General features: G+C 38.9%; 1 protein-coding gene across 3 annotated transcripts in view; it reads right to left on the bottom strand.

The window, feature by feature from the left end:
* Positions 1-22,885, bottom strand: part of Cwc27 (CWC27 spliceosome associated cyclophilin) — a 173,016-nt gene that overhangs the window by 13,078 nt on the left and 137,053 nt on the right. For all 3 annotated transcript variants that reach the window (XM_041663434.1, XM_041663433.1, XM_041663435.1), the window contains 2 exons: positions 15,778-15,887; positions 14,264-14,367 (listed from right to left, as the gene is read on the bottom strand). In XM_041663434.1, the coding sequence (XP_041519368.1) occupies positions 14,264-14,367; positions 15,778-15,887 (214 nt within the window). The remainder of the gene's footprint in view (positions 1-14,263; positions 14,368-15,777; positions 15,888-22,885) is intronic.

Genomic DNA, 22,885 nt, shown 5'->3' with positions numbered 1-22,885 from the left:
TTAAAAATACAGAAGGTCTCACTCTGATAATATCAGTTGAAGCAACAGGATTATTCATTTAGTAGTGTACAATTTAGAAACAAAAAGTTTTAATGTTGGCCTAATATACCAAATCAGTTCCAGGTGGGCTCTGATGGCAGTTAAAAACAAAAATAATGGCACAGAACCCTAGAGAAATATATAAGCATATTCATACAATCTTGGGATTATGAAGATTTTCAGCATAACATCGGGCAGAAAACATGTAGGAAAATATTGACAGCTTTGGCACTGCAAATATGTCAACAAAATAACCCCACGTAAGTAAATTGTAAGGCAGCCACAAGAGGGTAAAATATTTTAAACAAAAAGAATACCTGCCATATTTAGTAGCTTTTGCATATCAATCAGAAATGTAAAAATAGGCCAGGTGGTGGTGGCACACACCTTTAATCCCAGCACTCGGGAGGCAGAGGCAGGCGGATCTCTGGGAATTTGAGGCCAGCCTGGTTTAGAAGAGCTAGTTCCAGGACAGGAACCAAAAGCTACGGAGAAACCCTGTCTCGAAAGTAAAAAAAGAAAGAAAGAAAGAAAGAAAGAAAGAAAGAAATGTAAAAATAGGGCTGGGATGTGGCTCATGTGGTAAACTGCTTGGGTGAAGACCTAGGTTCAATTGCCATTACTACATAAACTTGGTGTGGTAACATATATATATGTAATCCCAGCATTTGAGAAGTGGGGGCAAGTAGATTAGAAGTTCAGGTGATGTGGGATTCCCCTCTGTATGCTGTGAATACCATTGGTTAATAAACAAACTGTCTTGGGCCTGCAGAGGGAATAGAGAGGTAGGTAGGGAAAACTAAACTGAATGATGGGAGGAAGAAGGAGGAGTTAGAGAGAAGCCATGTACCTGATGCCAGATACAAACACTGGGAACTTTACCAGGTAAGCCACAGCCATGTGGCGATACACACATTACTAGAGATGGGGTAAGAGCCAACAAGAAGCAAGAGCTAATGGGCCAAGCAGCGATTTAATTAACACAGTCTCTGTGTGATTATTTTGGGTCTGAGCTGCTGAGCAGCTGGGAACACACAAGTGGTCTTCTTGTCCAACACTCAGGGCCATCCTCAATTACACAGTGAGTATAAGGCCAATCTGGTATATAGGAAACCATGTCTCAAAACAAAAACAACAAAACAAAAAACCCAAAACAAAACCACAAAAGCCAATAATAAATACAAACGGCACAAAACACAAATTTCACTACCATAACAAATGGCCAGATAATCTTTTAAAAGTGCTCAGTTTTACCATTAAACCAAGAAATACAAAGTAAAACAAAGTTGTAGAGATTAATCAGTATGTATCTCTCTCTGATCTGTGTATAATAACACTTACTCACTTATTCTCCAAGACAGGGCAACTAAAAGCCTCTGCCTTGCTGTTTTGGGTTTAGGGGACTCAATATTCTAGGAAGACTTGTTGTGGGCCCACTGGAGCGGACAGTAGAGAGCGGTTAAAGGAGCAGGAGCTGCCAAGGGGTGGGCTCTCCAGGGTGATGCAAATATCTGATCTTGTTTGGTTTATGTGGATGCATATACTTGCCAAAATTCACCACAGAGATAGCAACTGTTTTTCATTTATAAATTATACTTTGGTTAAAATTTGATTTGTTTTTTGAAACAGGGTTTCTTTGTGTAACTACTTTGGCTGTCCCAGAACTCACCCTGTAGACTAGACTGTCACTGAAATCACAGAGATCTGCCTGTCTCTGCCTCCTGAGTGCCGGGATTAAAGGCTAAAAAACCCCCAAACCTTCTTAGCCTCAGGAAATAACAACCAATTTATAAAATAGTTTCTCAGTTCATTTACTTATGAAGGGCTATAACTGAAAATTACCAAAATGTTTCCAAAAACGGGCAAACAGTAAATTTTGCTTAAAATAGAATATTATAGCACATCAAATTATATGTTGCAAAAAATGACATGGAGGACATGGATGATTTACTGAAAAGACAGAACATATGAAAAGAAATGGGGGGGGGGATCTTAATTAGGCTTTCCTAAGTATCGTTTGATTTTGAGATATGGTTAAAGTCTCAGATCACGCGATCACTTATTTGCTGCTGTGTACCACGGAAGCGAACAGTCTCCCTAGCACAGGCTTTGTTTCTATCCATAAGTGACTTTCTCTGCTACGTTATATCAACCCTTTGGACTCCTGCTCCTTAAACTTCATTTTTAATAGAAATTGTGGACTTCATGTGTGCATGGGTTTTTGTTTATATAAGATGATTTTGCTAATAAAATAAAAAAACTAACAAAAAGGCATCCTGAAGAGAGTCCCATGGCTTTATATTTCCAACATGGAAAAGGTGATCTCTCTGCTAAATTTATATTAATTAAACTGTCAGCCTTAGCGTTGTATAATCTGGATTCAGCTAAAAAATTAAAAACTCCACGGTTTCTAAAAACAGGTCCACTGTAACCAGCACACTAACTAAAACAGAAGAAGCAGTTATGAGTGCTTGAACATGTCTACCGTCTCTCTAGGTCAGATAACTAACATTATCTTTCTCATATGGTCTCCTTCAGGGGATTAGGTGAAGACAGCTTGTCTCAGTAGATTTTTTTTTGTCCATTTACAGCAGTTTTAGACTGCTTAGCAGTATGTCAAATCTTGTTGATACTGTCCCAAGTTCCACGCATGCCCATCTTTCTCCCACACATGCTTCCAGAGCTCCTGCTAAATGCTAGGCATTGTGTTGAATGCCCTTCATGAGTTTGCTAACTCAGTTCTAAAAACTGCACTGAGCATGAATAGTTCCATTTTAGAGGTGAAGGTAGGCTGCTTCCTTGAGAGCATCCAGCAATCAGTGTCTGAGCAGGGATTTGAACCTAGGCAGTCTAAGTAGACAGTCCACTGGATAAGTATGTGATAATTCAATACATGGACAACAGTAGCTTTTGAACTCTTAGGAGGTAGAAAGAATGAGCAAAGCGGTGCACAGATGAGCATGGATGATGCCCTACAACCTACTCCAGAGATGGCCACTGTTGCTCATAATCAGAGGGCCCTGAAAGTCATCTCTGAAATTCAGGCTCAAGTTCTTTCTTGTCCCAGTGGTCAGTATTTCACAGTGGAATCACTGCTGGTAGAAGCTGGTGTTCTGAAAAGAACATGTGCTTTTCAGAACTGCAAGCAGGGCTGGAGAGGTGGCTCAGTGGTTAAGAGCACTGACTGCTTTTCCAGAGGACCCAGGTTCAATTCCCAGCACTCACATGGTGGTTCACAACTGTCTGTAACTCTAGTTCCAGGGGACCCAACACCCTCACACATACATGGAGGTAAAACACCAATGAACGTAAGATAAAAATAAATGAATTACAAAAAAAGAAAGAAAAAAGAATTGTATGCAACCCTATCATTTACCATGGGACAAATAGTTTAGTTTCTTTTAACTTCAGCCCCACATTTATAGAATGGGACTAATACGAATTATCTGATAGAGTTGGGAAAAAGTATCCTGCCACAGAAGACCTTTAACCTACAAACCTGTTCTTGTGAAAGGTAATATAGGGATGAGATAGGATACAGGACCTGCAGGACGCCTGGAATACAGTGCACACAAGCATTTGCTTCCTGAATGAATTGGTGGGAACTAGAGCCACTTCCATCGGCACAAGTGTTAGAATGAAAGACCATGGGGAGAGAAGGGAGCATATCTTATCAACAGTAAGTGATTTGTATTATGAGTTACTTTGTATAATTTTAATAATTGGAATAAAAGACAGCTAGTTAAAGTATAATCAATCAATGCCTGAAAAGAAATGAAGGGATTCCATATTAAAGCGACTCTTGAAGTCCATCCAAACAAGTGGAAGAGCCAGTGAACGTCTACATCCCACTTAGAGCAGAACAAATATGGTCATTTTAAGCCTCTACTTGGCTTCTATACATTATTGTAGAGTGCTGAGATAAATCAAACTTGAGTTAGACAAGTTAATAGTACACTTCAGAACCTCTCTCAGGCCAAGTAAATACCTAGCCAAATACTGAAGGGCCCTGTAGTATAATATCCAAAGGTTTCAGGTCTGGCATATTACTGCATACTTCCTCCTATGACCATTGATCCTAAAATCTTCTTATAGCCGGCGGCGGTGGCGCATGCCTTTAATCCCAGCACACGGGAGGCAGAGGCAGGCGGATCTCTGTGAGTTCGGGGCCAGCCTGGTCTACAAGAGCTAGTTCCAGGACAGGCTCCAAAGCTACAGAGAAACCCTGTCTCGAAAAAAAAAAAATCTTCTTATAGACAAGAGCATAATAGCCCCAACATCAGGGTCACTAAAAGTCCTACTGTGAAGGCACACACATCGTTCATTCTCATGTCATCCTAAGCAGAAATCTTCTCACAGTGACAGCTTGTCGCACTTGGGATAGTGTCCTGTCCATCCTCACTTCACGTCCACGCCTCACACTGAACATGAAGAACAGTCAAGTAAAATAAGGACGATTTTCATAGCATGCAAACGGAACCCATACATACTGCACATGGGGATGACACTGTGAGGCTGAAGTCACAAGGTCATGCACAGTCACAAAAGGGGGTGGTTTGCATTTACCTATGAGAGGCCCCACATGTTCTAAAGCAGATTTTTTTGTGGGGGGGCATATTGTCTGTTCTTTTTTTATTTTTGTTTATTTATTTATTGAATCTAGAGTCTTTACTTGATAAATAACCATGGTTTAAAGAGCCCAAGAGACTCTTCATCTGAATGTAGGCAGACAGAGCAAGGGGAGGACTTCAATAGTGAATAAGAGGCAGATCAGCTGCTTTGAAATTACTGAATAACAAGTGTTTACATCAAAACACACTCTCCTTTGGACTTCACGGACTACCAATATTTCGTTCTGATTAACTGAATCAAGTAAGTTTTATAACTTGATTTGTGGCTTCAGGCATTGTTCTGCTATGAACCCTTTCTCAGCTGGGGACCCTCCAGGGTTTCTGCTAGCTGTGATCATGCCTACACTCTTTAGGCCTCCTTTGCCTCATGCATTTCAGTCTGCTCTGGTCTACACGACAGATTTGAATCACAGCTTTCTAAAGTCTCCAAGCAAAGACCACAAATATGAAAGCTATGAAAGCAATACATCACCCACGGCACCTGCCAAGTTTCCCCCTTCTTTCTCACGTGCAGCAGCAGCCCGGTGATCCCATTCTATGACTGAATTCAGAGTGCTCCTAAGAGTGTCCCTCAGCCTGTGAGGCGGCCAAGACACAGAACTCTTCCCAAGAAATGCATTATTTCACAGTGAACAATGCAGAGCCATTAAGAGTTTTAAAAGAAAACTACTATTCACACTAAGAATTCTGTAGCATTTGAGGTTCCTTAAAGAATCACATAGCATGTGAAAGGAGGACAGTCTGCTAGGGGACATGATGCAGTGTGACACAGTCTGAGGCACTCCCCAAGCATAAGTTCAAGAACAGCAAGAACATCAGCTTGGTGGAGATAAGAACCCCCCAAGTGTGCGTGTGGTTCTGATACTCATACTGACCCAAGAGTGTGGCTTAAAGCTTTGTGGTTCCATGCCTCCATGCTACTACAGCCTAGTCTTGAAGGAAAGCTCATGCTCTACCTTTCTGAAAGATGGAGAAGGGAAAAGAGGGTGTAATATGTCAATATTTGAAGAAGGAACGAGACCCCACAAAGTCATTGCATTGGGAACCTTATTCTAAACTCTATAATAAAGACAAAGAAAAGTTAGATGAGAGGTAGACCTATAGCCAGGATTAGACTGGCAATGGTCATATAAGATAGAGGCACAACAATTTAAGGCACCAGAATCAAGACTGATATTGAAATTAGACTAATATTAGATTCTGCAGAAGGCTACTTAGACTAAAACCAAACAGGCTACTATAACCAAATATTAGCATTCATCATAGGGTTCAAAGAATAGTCAGAAACTTGTAATATTCAACAACAAAAACCAATCAGCATATAAAGAACTAAGAAAATCTTAGCTATACAGAAAATCACAATCAACAGATACTAGCAACAAAATGACAGACACTGACATTAATTGACAAAGACTTCAAAATATGCTCCAGGAAGAAAGGGCAAATACTCTTGGAATACACAGAAAAACAGAAGGAAGGCTTCAATGTAAAAATAAATATAAGTAAAAGTTTTAGAACTGGAAAACACAAAGTTCAAATCTAAAAAATCATTGGATGGGTTCAGTATCAGAACGGCTGTGACAGAGGAAAAGTTCAGTAAATCTGAAGACAGATCATCAGAAAATATCCAGCATCCAGTCTGAACTGAAAGAAAAATGAAAACAAAATTTAACAGAGCGTGGGGACTTGTGGGGGAAACACTAAAAGTCTAAAATTCAACACCGGAAAGCCAACATGGCAAAGATACCAATTCTCCTAAGATTGATTAATAAACAATGGAATTCAAATAAAACCATGGCAGATTTATTTGTACTTAAAGAGAAACTAACTCTAAAATTTACATGGAAAGGCAAAGCAACTAGAATAGCCAAAGCAACTTAGAAAAGAGAAAAGTTTCAAGGCTTCTATTACCTGATCATTACCTGGCTTCAAAAGCTGCTCTGAGCAAGAGGACGTGGAGTCATGGACTTGACAGAGGAGGAGAGCCTGCACATAGTGAGCTGAGAGCTGACAGTGTTGCAGGCAGGAGGAGAGGAAGGCAGCTTTTGAAACAATTACACTATAATATCCAGACACCCAAATGAAGAAAACAAAAGTTGGCCTGAACCTCATACCTCACATAGTCCAAAAAATGGGCAATAGACCTAAATGTGACAGAATAAAAGTTACTGAAAACTTAGGGAAAATTCTATATGAAAGAGGTCGTAAATATGACCACTAAAGCACAGACCATAAAGAAAAAGAAGTCGGACGTTATATGAACAGTGAGGCACTATGAATAAAGAGAAATAAAATAAAAATTAAAAAATTAAAAGTATGAGAGAAAACTGGCAAATCTGCTCTAGATCATATAGAGAATTCTGAAATCTCAAGAGTCAGAAACAACCTAAAAGAAAATGGGCAAAGGCCAGAAGGCAAGTACAGGACACACTTAAAATGACAGCTCCCTTTCAGAACAGTAGTGACACAGCTGGAAGGTACCAAGCAGGAGTTAGCACATCTTTGCACACACGTTTATATTTGGAGCAGCTCAGCCCTCAGGTCCAGTGGGAACAATGTGGCATAGATTCAAACACTCCTTTCCTTAGTAAAGATGCACATGAAATCAGAAAAAGTATATGAAAGCCTACCATAGACCAGACATCAGATAAATCACAAATTAAGTTTTATTAAATACTATATATTTAAGTCACATGTCATTTTGACTTAATTTGCTTCTTTATGTATCTTAGAATCAATCAAATGTGACTAAGATGATGATCTATTTTGAGAGGTTAGGCACAGATAAGTAATATGAGACATGTATTTTCAGTATCTAACACATTTAATGCAGAAAGGACCAGTACTACTTGAGATTCAACTGATATACAGGGAACAAAGCTTTGAGGACCAACATGTTTGGTAATAACATCTGATAAACAGGGACCAACACGACCACAGAATTAGAGCGTCTGAGTCTATCAGTCCTCCAAGTATGGTTGTGGGAATACTGTGTCTATAGGCCAAAGTCCTCTGCATGAACACTAAGACATTTATTTGTTGTGAAATAGAAGATTTGTTTACCTATGCAAATATGTTGCAGCTGTTTGTGTTGCAGGATAATTGTTTACCTATGCAAAGATGTGCTGCTGTTTTACCTTGCCTGCCTGAGGCACCTGATTAGTCTAGTAAAGCTGAAAGGCCAATAGCTAGGCAGAGGAGGGATAGGTGGGGATGGGCAGAGAGAAAAGGGGGGCCAGCCAGCCAGCCAGCCAGCCAAGGAGGAAGCAGGAAAGAAGGATGGGCAATATGTAGGTGAGAAAAACAAGCCTCAGGCTTGCACATAGATGAATAGAAATAGGTTAATTTAAGTTAAAAAAGCTAGCTAGAAACAAGCCTAAGCTAAAGCTGTGCATTCATAATTAATAATAAGTCCCTGTGTCATGATTTGGAAACTGGTGGTCCAAGAAATCCTGCTACATTTATTTGCCACTTTCATTTTCATTCTTTCATGAGCATATAGTGACATCTTAAAATTACATTTATTTATTTGTGTTTCTGTGTCCATGTATGTGTGTTACTTGCTGCATACATGTGGAAGTCAGAGGACGTCTTACAGGAGTTGGTTCTATTACCATGTGAGTCCCTGTGACCAAATTCAGGTTGTCAGGCTTGGTGGCAAGAACCTTTCTTTACCTGCTGAGAGTTTTCAGAGTATGCGATGTGGAAGATCACAACATTGTAAAGTGCACATGGGAATCTACCTGCCGCCACCATGCTAGACTTTAGAGATTTGAAAGGACTGAGGCAATGCCGTTCTCATGAAATCTTTCTGCTTTGAGGTTATAACTGCAACCACAACAATGACCAGGATAGCAAAACACCCCTCAGGGTATGACAATGACACTGGTATCTTGGCAGTCACCAAGAGCTTCCTAATTGGACTTCAGGTGTCTTCAGCTGGAAGAAAATCATGCTTGGAACTGGAAATCTAGCTAAGAACCCATGGCCAATAACTTCATGGATCTTAAAGGAGAATCTTTACCACTTTACTAAACTACCATGATTCCTAACTATATTCTATATACTTGTCCTTATAAGTAGATCTCTCACTCCTCACTGAAGAAGCTCCTCTTTGCCACAGAAGCAGACAGACAGACAGACAGACAGAGAGAACAGCTGATCACCAGGGTCCAGAACCAGTAAATACATTTACAGGGTAACTCCTGAATGTAAGGCACAGGGAACATTGTGACAGAGGGCCCAGAGACTGTAAGGACCAGAGGACTAGAGAATCTGCAATGATACTGTACCACCTAGAAATGACAGAGAAGCTTCACCCAATACGGCTGCCTAAACAAGACTTGAACATGACAATACCAAGAGACATGCTAATGGGGAAGGGAAAATCTCTTGCGGTGGGGGCACCTCTAGACAAAACACTACAGGCAACTAAGGAAAAGGGAATTAGTCTTTCCCAAAGATGAGCCCCTAATTGGTTATCCATACAGAGTAGTCAGCCCTGAAATTATACTCAAACAGCTAAATGTACTCAGTAGGTTGTATTTATATTTATATATTAATGCAATAACAATTAAAGAAATAAAGGTCATGAATTGGAGGGGGCATGAAAGTGAGGGAACATGGGAGGGGTTAAAAGAAGAAAGAAAGGGCTACTTACATTAACATATAATGGGTTTAAGATAATCATTTTAAAGATATTTAAGCCTTCTTAGTTTAATTTCTAATAAGGCAAACACTGGTAGTAATACTCCATATAAAAGTCTCTAGGGTCCTGAGACCAGAAATTAGAGACCTGCTGCCAAGCCAGCACTAAAGAGTGACGAGAATCCCCAATGTGGCTAACGTGTGTTCTCATTACTCTCAACTTGCGTGTGTGTACCAAATTGTTACTCAGGGCTGGCAATCTTCTGCCTGTATGAAGGGAAGACTATTATTAAAATATTTACTGATTGTCACTATACCCTTCATTTACTACATGGCTCAACTCTCTACAAATAATAGTATGTAGTGAATATAAAATTCATCAAATCTTTACCAGATAAGCAACAAGATGAAGTTAGTTAAAAAATGTTGCTTTATGATACAATCTGACCAGGTGGGTTTGAAGGTCAATAATCATTTTCTAAAAAACATTTGCCTTATTAAAAATTCACTGCTTTGGCTACTCAGACAACTGGTATTCATAACTTCTGTACTGCTAACTCCAGAGGAAGACTTTAAAATTTTTTCAAGTCAAATCTTGGCTCATAAAATCTAATCTCTAGCAGAAACAAACTACAACTGATGTATAAAACTGATTTTTAGTGCAAGCCAAGATGTGGCAATAAAGTAGAGAGGAAGAAGAGCAGACCCTAAGGTCCTAACACAGGGCTAGCCTAGAAGGACAGTTTTCCAGAGTCGAGACGAAGAGAGGACAGGGACGAGGCGCTCGGGAAGAGCAGTAGCGTTGAAACTTGTACAGTTTTATTAAAAACAGAAGCAAACCAGACCATAAGTGTATTTTCATTTTTACCAAAGCAAAGCATTTCTTTTAAAATGCTATTCGCTTTCACTAAGGCCAGCAAAGAACCTTAATAATTCTTGAGACCTTAACTGTGCTAAGGACAAATCTGAATTGATGTTTATTTGTGAGTATACATTGGAATGACATTTGGGGAGGGACACAATGAAAATATTTAACAGAGGCCTAACATGGACCCTCACTGACTAAGCAATTCCAGTCTTAGGAACTGGGCAGTGAAATAGTTATAAGGAGATTTCTTACAGTATTGTTCATAACATCAAAACCTGAAAACTGGAAAGAACCTGAACATACAACTACAAGGTCAAGTAAACCTGTTCTTAACCATATGATGGAATATCACATAAGACAAAATGTTAAAATCATACAAAAGTTATATAAGCAGTAGTTCCTATATATTTCTGAAGGAAAGAAATTAGGTAGAAAATTAGACATTTTATTTTTGTTTAAAACATGCATGTATAAACATGTCTGGAGGGGTTAAATTAATATCACTATATACATGTACATATATTCATATACAATGTTAGTACAGTTTTATACATTCTACAAACTGTACATATAAATTAGTATTTATGGCATTTATCTTTGAGTTTGTAGATGAGCTTTATTTACTTTTTTGAAGGGTACAACACTTGTTTTTCTATAGAAAGGAGTCTTGCTTCTGTAATAATCATTAAAGTATTGACCTGAGGTAATGCAATGTTAGAATTTTTGAATCCTTACAATATGGAAGGCTGCATATACTACAGAGGAAAGTGGTACAGGAAAGGGATGGAGAGAAAAGAAGGTAGTGGGCCACCGTATTATTTATTGCTTTATCATGTGTATTTGCTGTTCAGTTTTAAGATAACCTCAGTTTAGCAACCTGGAAAGACATTTTCAAGAGAACCTGCAAGTTCCCAGTGGCTATCTCCAGGACTTCAGTTGGCTCTCACAGGTTAATATTTCTGTGGAAGAAGCAGGTGGCTTAAAGAAACAAATGTCTCTCCACTGCCTTTTCAGTCACAGCTTCCGTCTCTCTAGCCTTGTTTGCACTAATCAAGCTTTATCTAGGCAAACTCAAACTGGCATACTGACTCCAAGCACACGGTCATATGAGTCCTCTGGCTGCTGCCTGCTGCCATGTGTCTAAATTGTTTTATGAAACGCATGCTTGAAGAAGGGTCTTACAGCGGCATGAGTCTGATGCGAGGGACTAAGAAATATAGTACCACAGAGACCACTCTACCTGCTAAACCTGAATCTGGTGCCATCGCTGCCACCAAAAACTGGCAAAAAAAATTGACAAAGAAAAAATTTTAGTAATTTTTAATGAGAAATTTCTATCATGCACTTGAGCTTCGTCTACCAATAACACATTTTAGGTGCCTTGCTAGACAGTGGAGTCTGGGAATAATTATCAAAACCATGCACACTGTTTACAATAGAATCCTATTTCTTTTCTTTCTTTTTCCCTCCTGCTTTTTTTTTTTTTTTTGCATTAAAAATAGAATGCTGCTGAATGGCACCCAAATGCCTGTTGTATACCATGCCAACACAGCAGCTCGGCCAAAAACGTGAATAGAATGGTTTGCCAAGTAAAAGAAAACATAACAAATTGGTAATGGTTTCTATCTTGACAGAAACTGAAAATGATCCCTCAATGTGTGGCCACTCATGTGGACACATAAAAATGTCTTAGAAGCAATCATTTTATCTCAGATAACAGACCCTGACAGAGCTATACAGCATACTGGCTGACTTTCAAGTCTCAAAAAAATCGGCAACCATGACCTACAAAACAGTCTGGGAACCATGTAACGTATGCATAACACACACGCATATGCCATGTACTCACAACATTTGTATAACTTGTTTTGAATATAAGACCCCTTTCTTGGGTAGAATTCACGCTTTTGAGAGAGACTCTAAACCACCAGTGACCCAGTGAAGCTGAGCTGACCTCTTTGTGAACAGAGGTGCTGCTGTTCTCATAAAGCTACAGAATTCTGTGGTCTGCAGCGCAATGCAAAGGCCTACGTAAGGACACTGTGCCTCCTAGAAGATTCCGCCAGTGCCTTCATCCCTAGAGATAGTCTCCCTAAGATGCTACGTTAAGCATACCAAAAATATCCTGGAGGTACCTGGCATACAGAGTTGATCTTCTGTTTAGAAGACAACAACCGGAAGGAAAAACAAATCCCCAAGCCCAGCTGGTGACCACTCTAACTTCCTGCACCACAGATGGAGGATCACCCAACATCACAGACCACTGACCACCTCCCCCCAACACCCATTTACAGGAATCTTCTGATTTAACTTTCTAATGAGAAGATTAGATGGAACATTGATTATATGGTCAAATCCTTTAAAAAATAGGAAGTGACTCTTTTGAAAACACATAAGTATCTGAAGATAAAGAGGAATTCAGGACTATCAAATACTGAACCAAGGGGCTAAGAAGAATCTTAGGAAGTTAACTGATCTTGCCAAGTAGAAGGTAAATCTGACTCCTGTGGGTTATGAGTTTTGAATGAAACTTCTGGGGTTTGAATTGGATGGTGACTTTCCTGTTCAATAAAAAGTGCTTAGATGGCTTCTACAAAGGTTAAGAAAACGGAATGGGCATCAAGCTGCTCTTACAAAATGTCCTTCTCGATGAGTTAAGTGTAAATGAATCAGAAACACATGGGTCGTATTTCCTTAAAAACACACACACAGATTCAAAAACAAGAGGAACACGACTTGGCAAAATGTGTGTGTGTGCATGTCAGCTGACCCTCAAATAAATACTTGAAAGGTATTTTGAGACACTAAAAGAATTAGAAATGAAACGAATCCTGTCGAGTTACATAAAGACGGCGTGTTCTTCTATACAGCGTGCACTTGTCTCCATGGGTCATCAACACTTGTGGAGCCCTTGGCACAGAGCTACAGGAGTAGCCAGCTTCTGCCTTCCAGCAGCTTTGAATTTGTGTATACACACTATGTAAGTACCAAAACTGGTTACAAGAGATCAAGGATTTTATAAGATTGACATCATAGCCCAGATTCTTTGGAAACTATAAGTTAATGGAGAACTATATAGGTATTTTTCCGGGTCCGGGAGTAGGTAGGCTTCATTCCATTCAAGCCATTTTCAAGTAGCCCTATTGGCTAAAGTTACATTTCAGTTGCAAAGTCTTACTTGTTTAAATGTTTTCTTAATAAGTGTTTTTATGGCTTTTTAAATGTGTGTCCAGCCCTCTTCCTCCACCCACTAGATTTGTGAGCGCTCCACAAATCTTGCTGACTGCTTTCTTAGAGGATGGGAGTGTTGAACAGTTTGAAACAGGGGAGATACTGTTGGCAGGGAGCATGGGGCCATGATTCTAGGTTGGGGTGATGGCACACGTGACAGTTCAGAGGCTCCAGAGGGTGAGTCATGTGTGGGGGGTACTATATGGTTGGCCCGTTTCAGATATTCCTGAGCCAGAGTCTTGTGGGAGGTGGAGGCAGGAAGGTGTGGGGAGGCCTAATATACTGCATATGAAGTCAGCTTGAGGACAGGGCTATGATAAGGGAAAACACAGCTTGACTGCTTTTGGTCTTGGCTTACACCTTCTTCCTCAGACTAAGATCAAGTTCTAAGCACAGGGTACATGCATGTCTTTTCTTTAAAAGCTGAAAAGTACCTAAAGTTAAAATTAATCATGTATGTGTTCCTAGGATCCTGTAGATAAACTTGAACAGGAAGTTGGTAGGGAATACATTACTAAAATAGATGACTGAATTCTAAAATATTTGTGGGAAAGTATAAAAATATATCGATTTACTATCTTTTATGTTTGCTTCCTGGCTGTCTAGCATAAATCTTATCTCTCTTTTTTTTTATAATTTTAAAAATTATTTAGGGCGTCAAATCTTTCTTACACATTTTTTTTCCTGGCTCACACAATGCTGGCATTAAGTGAATGATTGGGGAAGTTCACTTATTTTGCTTTGTAACTGAAATGAAGTAGATGGATGAAGAGGCCCTACAGTGCTGAGAGTAAAGTTTGCTGTAGTGGAAATACCCCAGGGTCTTTACTCTGAGCCACGTCCTTACCATCCTTCATCATCTTCCGCGTCTGCCTCAGGAACACTGTTTTCAGGCGTTTCAGTAATTGCTTGAGTGAGCTTAGATTTAAACTGGCTCAGCAGTGCAAGGGTCTGGAACGACAATGAGATGCCAAACTGTTGATAAAGCTCATCTGAAGAAAGACATTCGATAGAAAAAAAATATCTTATTTGGACGTAAGACACAGGTAAATGCTAGATTTTTTTTTCTTAAATAAAACTGGTTTCAGGGTACAGTAGTGGCATTGGTAAACCCCAACACTGGCATCTTTCCTTAGAGACATTTCAATATTTTCTACTCCAAGACTTAACTGTGCTCACACAGCAGACATTCTCACTCTGTAAAATATATGCTCATTAGCAAGTTCTTAGAGCTTTCCCAACAGACGAGCAAGTCACCAGCATGAGGTGACTCAAATACAAGACAGAACATCCACATTGCTGGGGAGAATGGATGAACCCAATAACTGGTGGACTGCGGGGAAAGTGATATAACATTTTAAGGAAACTCTTGACATGTCTTAGAAACTGATGTGATGCCTCTCATGCAGCAACTCCAACCAGGGGACACACTTTAAAAAAATAATCTGAGGCCAGAAAATGGCTTGTGCAGTAATATTCATCTACACAGAACATAAATGATTAGAGAAGGAGGCTACGAGGATAGCAATAGGCTTTTTTTTTTTTTTTTTTAAAGAGAATTACTTTGGATTCTTAGTTTTCTCTTAGCTTTTGTGGGCAGGAAGTAACAAATGGCTACACCTTTGTAATCACATCTTTTCCTGGCTACAGTTGTCAGTCTTCTGACATGTGAACAGAAAATATGGGTTAGGGATGACAGTTTTCTGTTGTAGGTCTTAAAGAGGTTTTCCTTGTGAGGAGGAGAGATGGAGCACAACCTGCCTGTAAAATCAAGGGCCTAATGAGAAGTTTGGTATTTTAGTTCAATTCCACCATGAAGGGCAACAGAAAGAAAGATCTGTTTTATCAAGTGTCACATACCACCCCGGGCAAGCTGGCCAGCTTCTTCTAGCTCTTCTTACCTGCTAACTTTACAACATCACTGCTTTAAAACCATTAAGAAAATTTCTTGTAACAAAGAGGGAAATCATTGGAAATCGATTTACAGATCAAACGCTGTAATATTAGGCAGCACACTATTTCATGTCCAGCATGTGACTCACTGGGCTGGAAGACGGCCTCACACTGTCTGCTCACAACCATGGCTGCTCCATGTACCACCTGAGGTACTACTCACTGCATTTCTGAAAACACGGGGCTTTACGAAGCTCTTGTACTTGACATGAGCGGACCAGCTGATATTTCCCAGTTTCAAAGTTTTTTCACATAAATATCTGGGAAGAACTTTAAAACTTAGATCCCCATGAGTGGCCAAGGTCACGGCATTCTGCCCCGTACATTTTCCTCTTCAGTGCTTTCCTGGACACACAAGACGGGAAGAGAATAGAAACAAGCACTGAACTGCACATGGACTGAAGTTACCTGATCTTCCCGGGAAGTTCCCTTCTTCGGCTGTTGCTTCCTCAAGGCCTCGTACTTCTGCTTTTCTCGCCTGTACTCTGCAACAGCACCATCCGGGGCGGCCTCTTTCTCTGCAGAGCAGGAGCATAGACTCAGTGCGGGAGCACAAAGGCCTGGAAGTCCTGTACACACTCAGCTCTCCAAACAGTGAGCTCTAAGTAGGGCTTGTTTTTCCCATTAATTAAAACAAAACAAAGCAAAATTACAATATAACAAGATCTACCAAAATCTATTATTTTTCTCAGCTACAGAGTGATTGGCACCGAATTTGTTAGATTTTGCACCGAATTTGTTAGATTTTGCAGTTTTTTCTATACTATACCATTTTGGTTTTCTTTTATGTACTCACTTAAGGTTGACTGTAATTGATTTTACTTTAAAATAATTTAGAGTTTTCTAAAATTCAACAATACTACTTTACATTGCTTCTTTCCTTATAATATGCATTTCAAATATTGGTTGCTGTTTCAATTATTCACCAACTTTGCTCCTTCCACAGTTATAACAAAAGCAAACTTCAGCTTGATGATAAACAGAAAATAAATGACCAGGTAGCAGGTCAGTTTGCTCCTCAGACTTACACTGCTGTGGCAGAACTAGCCTGGCATCTGGGATCTTCTGCTCTGTCATGCTAGACAGTTACATTCATCTGCCTTTTTCCTACAGGAGAATTTTGTAAAATTCTAATGATAATGAAAATCCTCAGAACTAGCCAGTGTTCAATATGAAAGACAGTTCCTAGATTTCAGGTACAATCCTTCATTTGTGGTGATGGTGCGGGAGAATTGTCTGTATTCTGTCAATCATGTTTTAAAAAAACACTGATTGGCCAGGCAGGAAGTATAGGTGGGTCAACCAGACAGGAAGTAGAGGCAGGGTGATGAGAACAGGAGAATGCTGGAAAGGAGGAAGCCCATTCCTCCCATTCCTGCCCAGACTCAGAACTAGCAAGATGTGAGCTGCCCTGCTGAGAAAGGTACCAAACCGAACCATGTGGCTAGGATAGATAAGAACAATGGGTTAATATAAGCTACAAGAGCTAATATGTAGCCTGAGCTAATGGGCCAATCAGTTTTATAACTTATGGAGATCTCTGTGTGATTTTCTTTGGGGCTTGCTGGCTGTGGGGTACCGGGAGTGACAGAAAACCCCAACTAGCAGGACCCCCATGTTACATGGTGAGAACTTTTTTAAAAAATGGGAATCTTGATAGATGTGTTGAGCTATCATTGCTATAACTAAGTTAATATTTAGCCATGCTTGTTTTATTGACTCGAACATGTATTCCTTCATAAATGAGCTCTGTTAGCAAGGGTCAGATCTCTATTTCACTCATAAGGAGTGCTTACAAAGTAGACTTTAAGAATACCAAAATAAAGTAACTCCTACCCTGTAGCAGGCTGCCCTCAAATGTTAAGATCCTCCTGCTTCAGCCCCTCCAGTGGCTACAACTACAGAGGCTTGCTACCACGACCATCTTCAGTAAATATATTCTTTAAATTGTGCAACAAGGAAGCCTTATATATCAAAATCTAAAAGCCAGCAATAGATAAATTTAGGCATATAAAAAAGAATGGAAATTCTACAGCTGTGCTGGCTAGACTCAAAGCCTCCAAATAATTTAGAGAATAGTACTAACATCATCTTGGAATCCAGTAATGACTGAAGTTTTAAAGAAGCTACATTAAGGGATATTTTATATATAGTGAAATTCATTCAGGGTACACAATATGGCTATGCTGGTATTGTTTGTAATGTGTTTTTCTACTGCAATCAATATTTTCTACCGTACAATAACCCTCAGCCTTAAGAAAGTATCTGAGCGTGTGTCTCTGATAGTATCTGAGCGTATGTCTCTGATAGTAGGCCTCTTGCCCTCTTCAGACAACAGTCATTTTCTGCCACTATAGTTTTGGATTCTAGAAGCACACATAAGTGAAATTATTCTGTAAGCATCATTCATGTCTGACTTCTTTCACTTATCGAATACGTCCACATTGTTGGGTAATCCTTTACATAAGTGGATGGCATTCCACAATATGACCATATTCTAATTTATTAATTTTTGGACTAGCTGAGTGTCATCTGCACTGCTTTTGTGTTACTGTCACACTGGTTTGAAAAGAACATACATCTCCCTGCATCATGACTCCTGGTGAAGCAGGACACTGAGCTGTCCTCCTTCCCAGCTGTGTCTAGAAATGTATTTAACATTCTAGTGGAGAGAATGCTTTCTTCTTACGGTTCCAATTGTGACTTTCCTGAGGACAACTGGTAGACTTTATTGATCATTCATATAGCTTCTTTTGAACTGCCTGTTCAAATAGTTTGTTCATTTTTGTTTTGATAACGTATTAAAAGTGTAAAAAAATATATTCCAGTATAAGGCCTTTGTCAGTATCTCTTCTGCAAATGACTTCTCTTAGTCTATAGTTTATCTTTTTATTTTTTTGAATATGCCATCTGCAGAGGAGAAATTAAATTTTGGTAAATGGCATTTTATTGTTTTTTTTTAAAAATACTATGTGCAATCTCTCTCTCTCTCTCTCTCTCTCTCTCTCTCTCTCTCTCTCCCTCCCCGAATTGTTCACTCACTCCAGGACTGCATTCGTTCTTTCTTTAGTGTTTTTTCTTTACAATATAAAAGTAAGAAAGTTTTACTCTATTCTGGTTGATTTTGATCAACATTCGAGGCATATTATTACTATGGCTTGAGGAGGCCGATCTGTACCTTCTCTCTATGTACTTTCTACTCCTTTCATTACAAAGACAATTTGTTCTGATGGAGGGAACACAGGCTACTTTGAGCAGACTCTAGAGCTACTTGGAGTCTGGTTGTGATATGGACCCCTGTATGGGTTTAGATACGGAAGTATTTCGGGGTGATGAGAGAGGGGGAGTTGATTGGGGGAGGGGGAGGGAAATGGGAGGCGGTGGCGGGGAGGAGACAGAAATCTTTAATAAATAAATAAATTAAAAAAAAAACAAAACAAAAAAAAAGAAGAAGCTAGAGTGAACAGGCCAAGCAGCGATTTAATTAAAAACAAACACAAAAACAACAACAACAACAACAACAACAAAAAAACTGTGGGACTTCTCACCATTACTTAAATTATTCCAGGTCAAACAACAGCCATCGCTCTCTCCCCTCTCCCCCCTTTTCTCTCTCTAGTCACAAGTAAAAGCACTTTGACTTTTAATATAATTTACTGGCTTTTGTAAAGAGAACTAAGAATGTGAATGCTTGGGACCTTGGGGTTAAATAGGTAAACCACAGGCTATAACCTAACACAGCTGTAAATGTTCCCCATCCCTTAAGAATGTTCTAGAAGGACCCACAGATTCTTTGGTAGCACAGAAGCTACATTCTTCAGCTCTAACTAACTATTTTGGGCTTGACTATCTGAATGCATTTTGGAGGTTCTTAGTGCTTAACTGTGTTTATTTGGTCATTTACTCTAATTTAATTAGTGTTTTTAATAATGATATGCTGAATAATCTCAATAGAAGTAAGAAAATATCCCATTGCTTTCTATTTACAGTAGACTAGTAGGAACTGAGAACACAGATGAATTCCCTGAGTTTGGGGTTAGGGCAAGTCAGGCAGCTGGGCCCCGCAGGGTGTTTTAAGGGTGGCCTCGCTAATCTGCTTATTTCTAGAATAATTTTAGCAGTGACACACGTTGCACTTTGGCTTAGTCTGATTTTCTCTTGTGATAATTTTCTTACACAGCTATAAAATAAAGACAGATGTGCTTAAAGTACTTCTGAAGGGCAACTTAGTGCTGCTTTGTTTGTATGTCTGCAGTAAGCCCGTACCACTGCATGCCTCACACTCAGAGGCCAGACGAGTCCATTGGATTCCCTGGAACTAGTTTTACTGGTACTAGTTTAGACAGTTTGAGCAGTCATGTGGGTGTGCTAGAACTCGATCATAGGTCCTCTGCAAGAGCAGCCAGTGATCTTAACCATTGAATAATCTCTACAGAAAAGGATTAGCTTGATGTAGGATTCCCCTGGCTTCCTCCTACATTAGCTGTTTTGACTTCCCTCCAAGTAATTAAAATACAATATACTATTAAATGTTATTTTCTGAGATATACTGAGAAAGATTATATTTTATGGAAATGGTATTTCCTTTTAAACATTTAAAAGATTTTCTAAACTAAAGTCCGTAAACAAAATCATTTCAACAGCTGAAAAATTACCTACATATCCCCCAAAGTAGTATTTAAAATCTTTAATTCTTATAAAAGCAATTTTCCTGCCAAAATTAATATTTACAACTGTTTCACAGTAAATGAGTGTCTTCTCAGAAATATAAATTTGCTGATAAATTCCATCTCTTACAAGCACAGGAAATAATGACAAGATTTTGTTGAATATGTTCATAGAAATTAAAGGCAGAAAAGATTTGTTACATAACTTATTTGACCTGTTTTCCAATGGCAAAAAAAGGTTTAAAGATGAAAGTCAGCTTTGGGTCAAGAATTAATATAACTGGGCAGGAGAGATGGTTCAGCATTTGAGAACATTTGCTGTTTGTTCTTCTAGAAGACCCAGGCTAGGTTCCCAGCACCAACACAGCTGCTTACAACCATCATTATTCCAGTTCCAGATAATTCGATACTGCCTTCTGGCCTCCACAGAGAGTAGGCACTGCACACGGCACACATGCATACATGCAGGCAAACACTCACACATATAAAATAAAAATAAATTCTTTAAAAAAAGGAATTAAAATAAGCTGGCCACTATTTTTTTTTATGTGGGAAACATACTAGACCAAATATAAAGACCTAATCAAATTCATCATATGCCATTTTATTTTCTACAAATTAATAATTCTAAATCATCAGCATCAGAGAAGTCTAGGTAGGCATATTGCCTTCAAGATATACTCTCTGGCTATTCTAGTTCTTTGTTTACTGTAGTGAGGTAATTTTAAAAATAATTAATTAATTAACTAAATCAATTAATCTTAACATCACTTGTCTTAAGGGTGTCTTTTCCTTCTGCTTTCATTTCTAGTCAGGAAGATAAAGGGCTTGAGATTGCTGCAGGGACTGCAGATGCTTCAGTACATAGGTCTGGGACACCAGGATTGAGCCCAGTCAGGTTCCATCTGACTGACTGGAAACTATAGCTCAAACACTTTTACAAGCTCAGCTAAAGGTAAAGGAATCTTTATACAAATGCTGTCAACTCATTCACTTTGTAATGGTGTGTGTGTTGTGTCCATATTCATACAAAGATGATATACTATGGATACTCAGAGAGTCATGGAACATTCATTTTCCATGTTTTCAGTTCTCATTAGTAAACAGATTAATTTTCTTAGTTCTGAATTCCAACTCATCAAGTCTCTGTTTAGTTATATCTAATCGGTATTTGAATCACCTACTTAGATACTGACTTAAATAGCTATATTTTTTATTAATTTATAAAAGTTTTATTTGGCTCTTTTTCAAATTCATTTATGTTTTAAAATAATTGTATATTCTTAAACAACCTCTCAAGCTATTAAAACAGACTCTCGGGTTCTTTAGCTATGCCTTCCGGCTCTACCTACAGAGGTAATTTCTCTGTTTCTAAGATGAGTTTATTTCAGTCATGTATATACTTTTATCATATTCCATAGGAAATTTTTGGCACATTATTGTGTAAAAGTTCCTTTGCATATGTTTCTCCAAGATAATAAAGATATTCTATTGGCTCACGGCTATCTTTTGACATTTTGACTTAACATTACTATACCACATAGGTGGTCAGACTTTATAATCATGTCTACTGGAGGCTTAGAGTCTTATTTTAGTTTTTTTTTTGTTTTGTTTTTAGTGAGAAACTTTCTTTTTCCTCCCCTTCATAGTTATGAAAAAGAACCAAGCTAGTTTTTGGTGACCTCCCTGGCAAGGTGGACACTTTTTCTGGATCTGTCTAACTCAAGACTGCATATTCTGTTCAACTATGAGATTAAAGCTTCAACTTCGAGCTACTAGAATTAACTATCAGGGCATACATCTGGGTCCAGCACCCCCAGTGTCTAGCAGCAGCTGGCTCACTTGACATTCTGGTTCTACTTCCGTCTGTTCCTGGCACCAAAAACTCCCCCTTCTTTCTGTCTCTCCCTTCCCCAGCTTTCCTCATGAGCACTGCCTAAATGGAGTTGGGCCATATTGTATCTAGCACTTCCATATTTGTGTAGGAGAATGGAGTGTGTGACAGCTGCCAGAACAGAAGCAGTGCATTTGCTTCCTACATGTTTGAGTACCCTGAGCAAACAAAAATTGAATAAGCAATTGGATGTTTCTAATAATACAAAACTGGAGAATAAAATACTTAAGAAATTAAAAAACATTTAGTTTCTAGAGTGGTCTATATTTTATTAAGTTATTATATTGGATCATGATTCAGTAATACAGTATGGCTACTTATAAACCAGTATTTAGGGTAGAAAGAGAGAAGTAAAAGACCTGCTGCATGGTAGCCACCAAGTTGAGGTACTTTTGGTAGCAATGAAGGAAGTGTCCAAAAACTCATTTTACAAATGAGAAAAAGAAAAGAACCACCATCAGTATAGGATGTCACAATAAGATCTAGTGATGACAGGCAGAGTCCAGGTCTATGAAATAAGAGACCTACAGTATCCTTGAGGTTTTAAATTAAAACTAAAAGTTCAGAACATTCAGTTGCCTAATGCTCAAAGAGATGTTTTGAAAGGAATGTGAAGGGTAAAAGAGTAAGAAATCAAGCTACTTACTATAATGCAAGCATTAAAACTGAATGCATATGTAAAATACCATTATTCTAGAAAGTATAAATATTTCTTGTTATAGCATTAGAATAAAAAATGTAAAACTATTAGTGATCTCTGAGACAGAGTCAAGTCAGATATTGAAGGGGCTTGGGGAGGTGAGCATCCAGCAACACTAGGACCACACCCTAGTAAGTAAAGTTATTTACCTAGTGCTCCATGTGAGGCCGCAGCTACAACTTAGAATTCAACTATAATAACAGTACAAATACCTTTGTTTCTGCCTGTTATAACCCTTCCTCTACAAACTAGTCA

This window comes from Microtus oregoni, unplaced genomic scaffold (assembly GCF_018167655.1).
Source record: "Microtus oregoni isolate MIOR12 unplaced genomic scaffold, Mior012 000014F_ref0000157, whole genome shotgun sequence".
Taxonomy (NCBI): domain Eukaryota; kingdom Metazoa; phylum Chordata; class Mammalia; order Rodentia; family Cricetidae; genus Microtus; species Microtus oregoni.
Note: the sequence above shows the minus strand (reverse complement) of the source record. Positions and strands in the feature narration are given on the sequence as shown.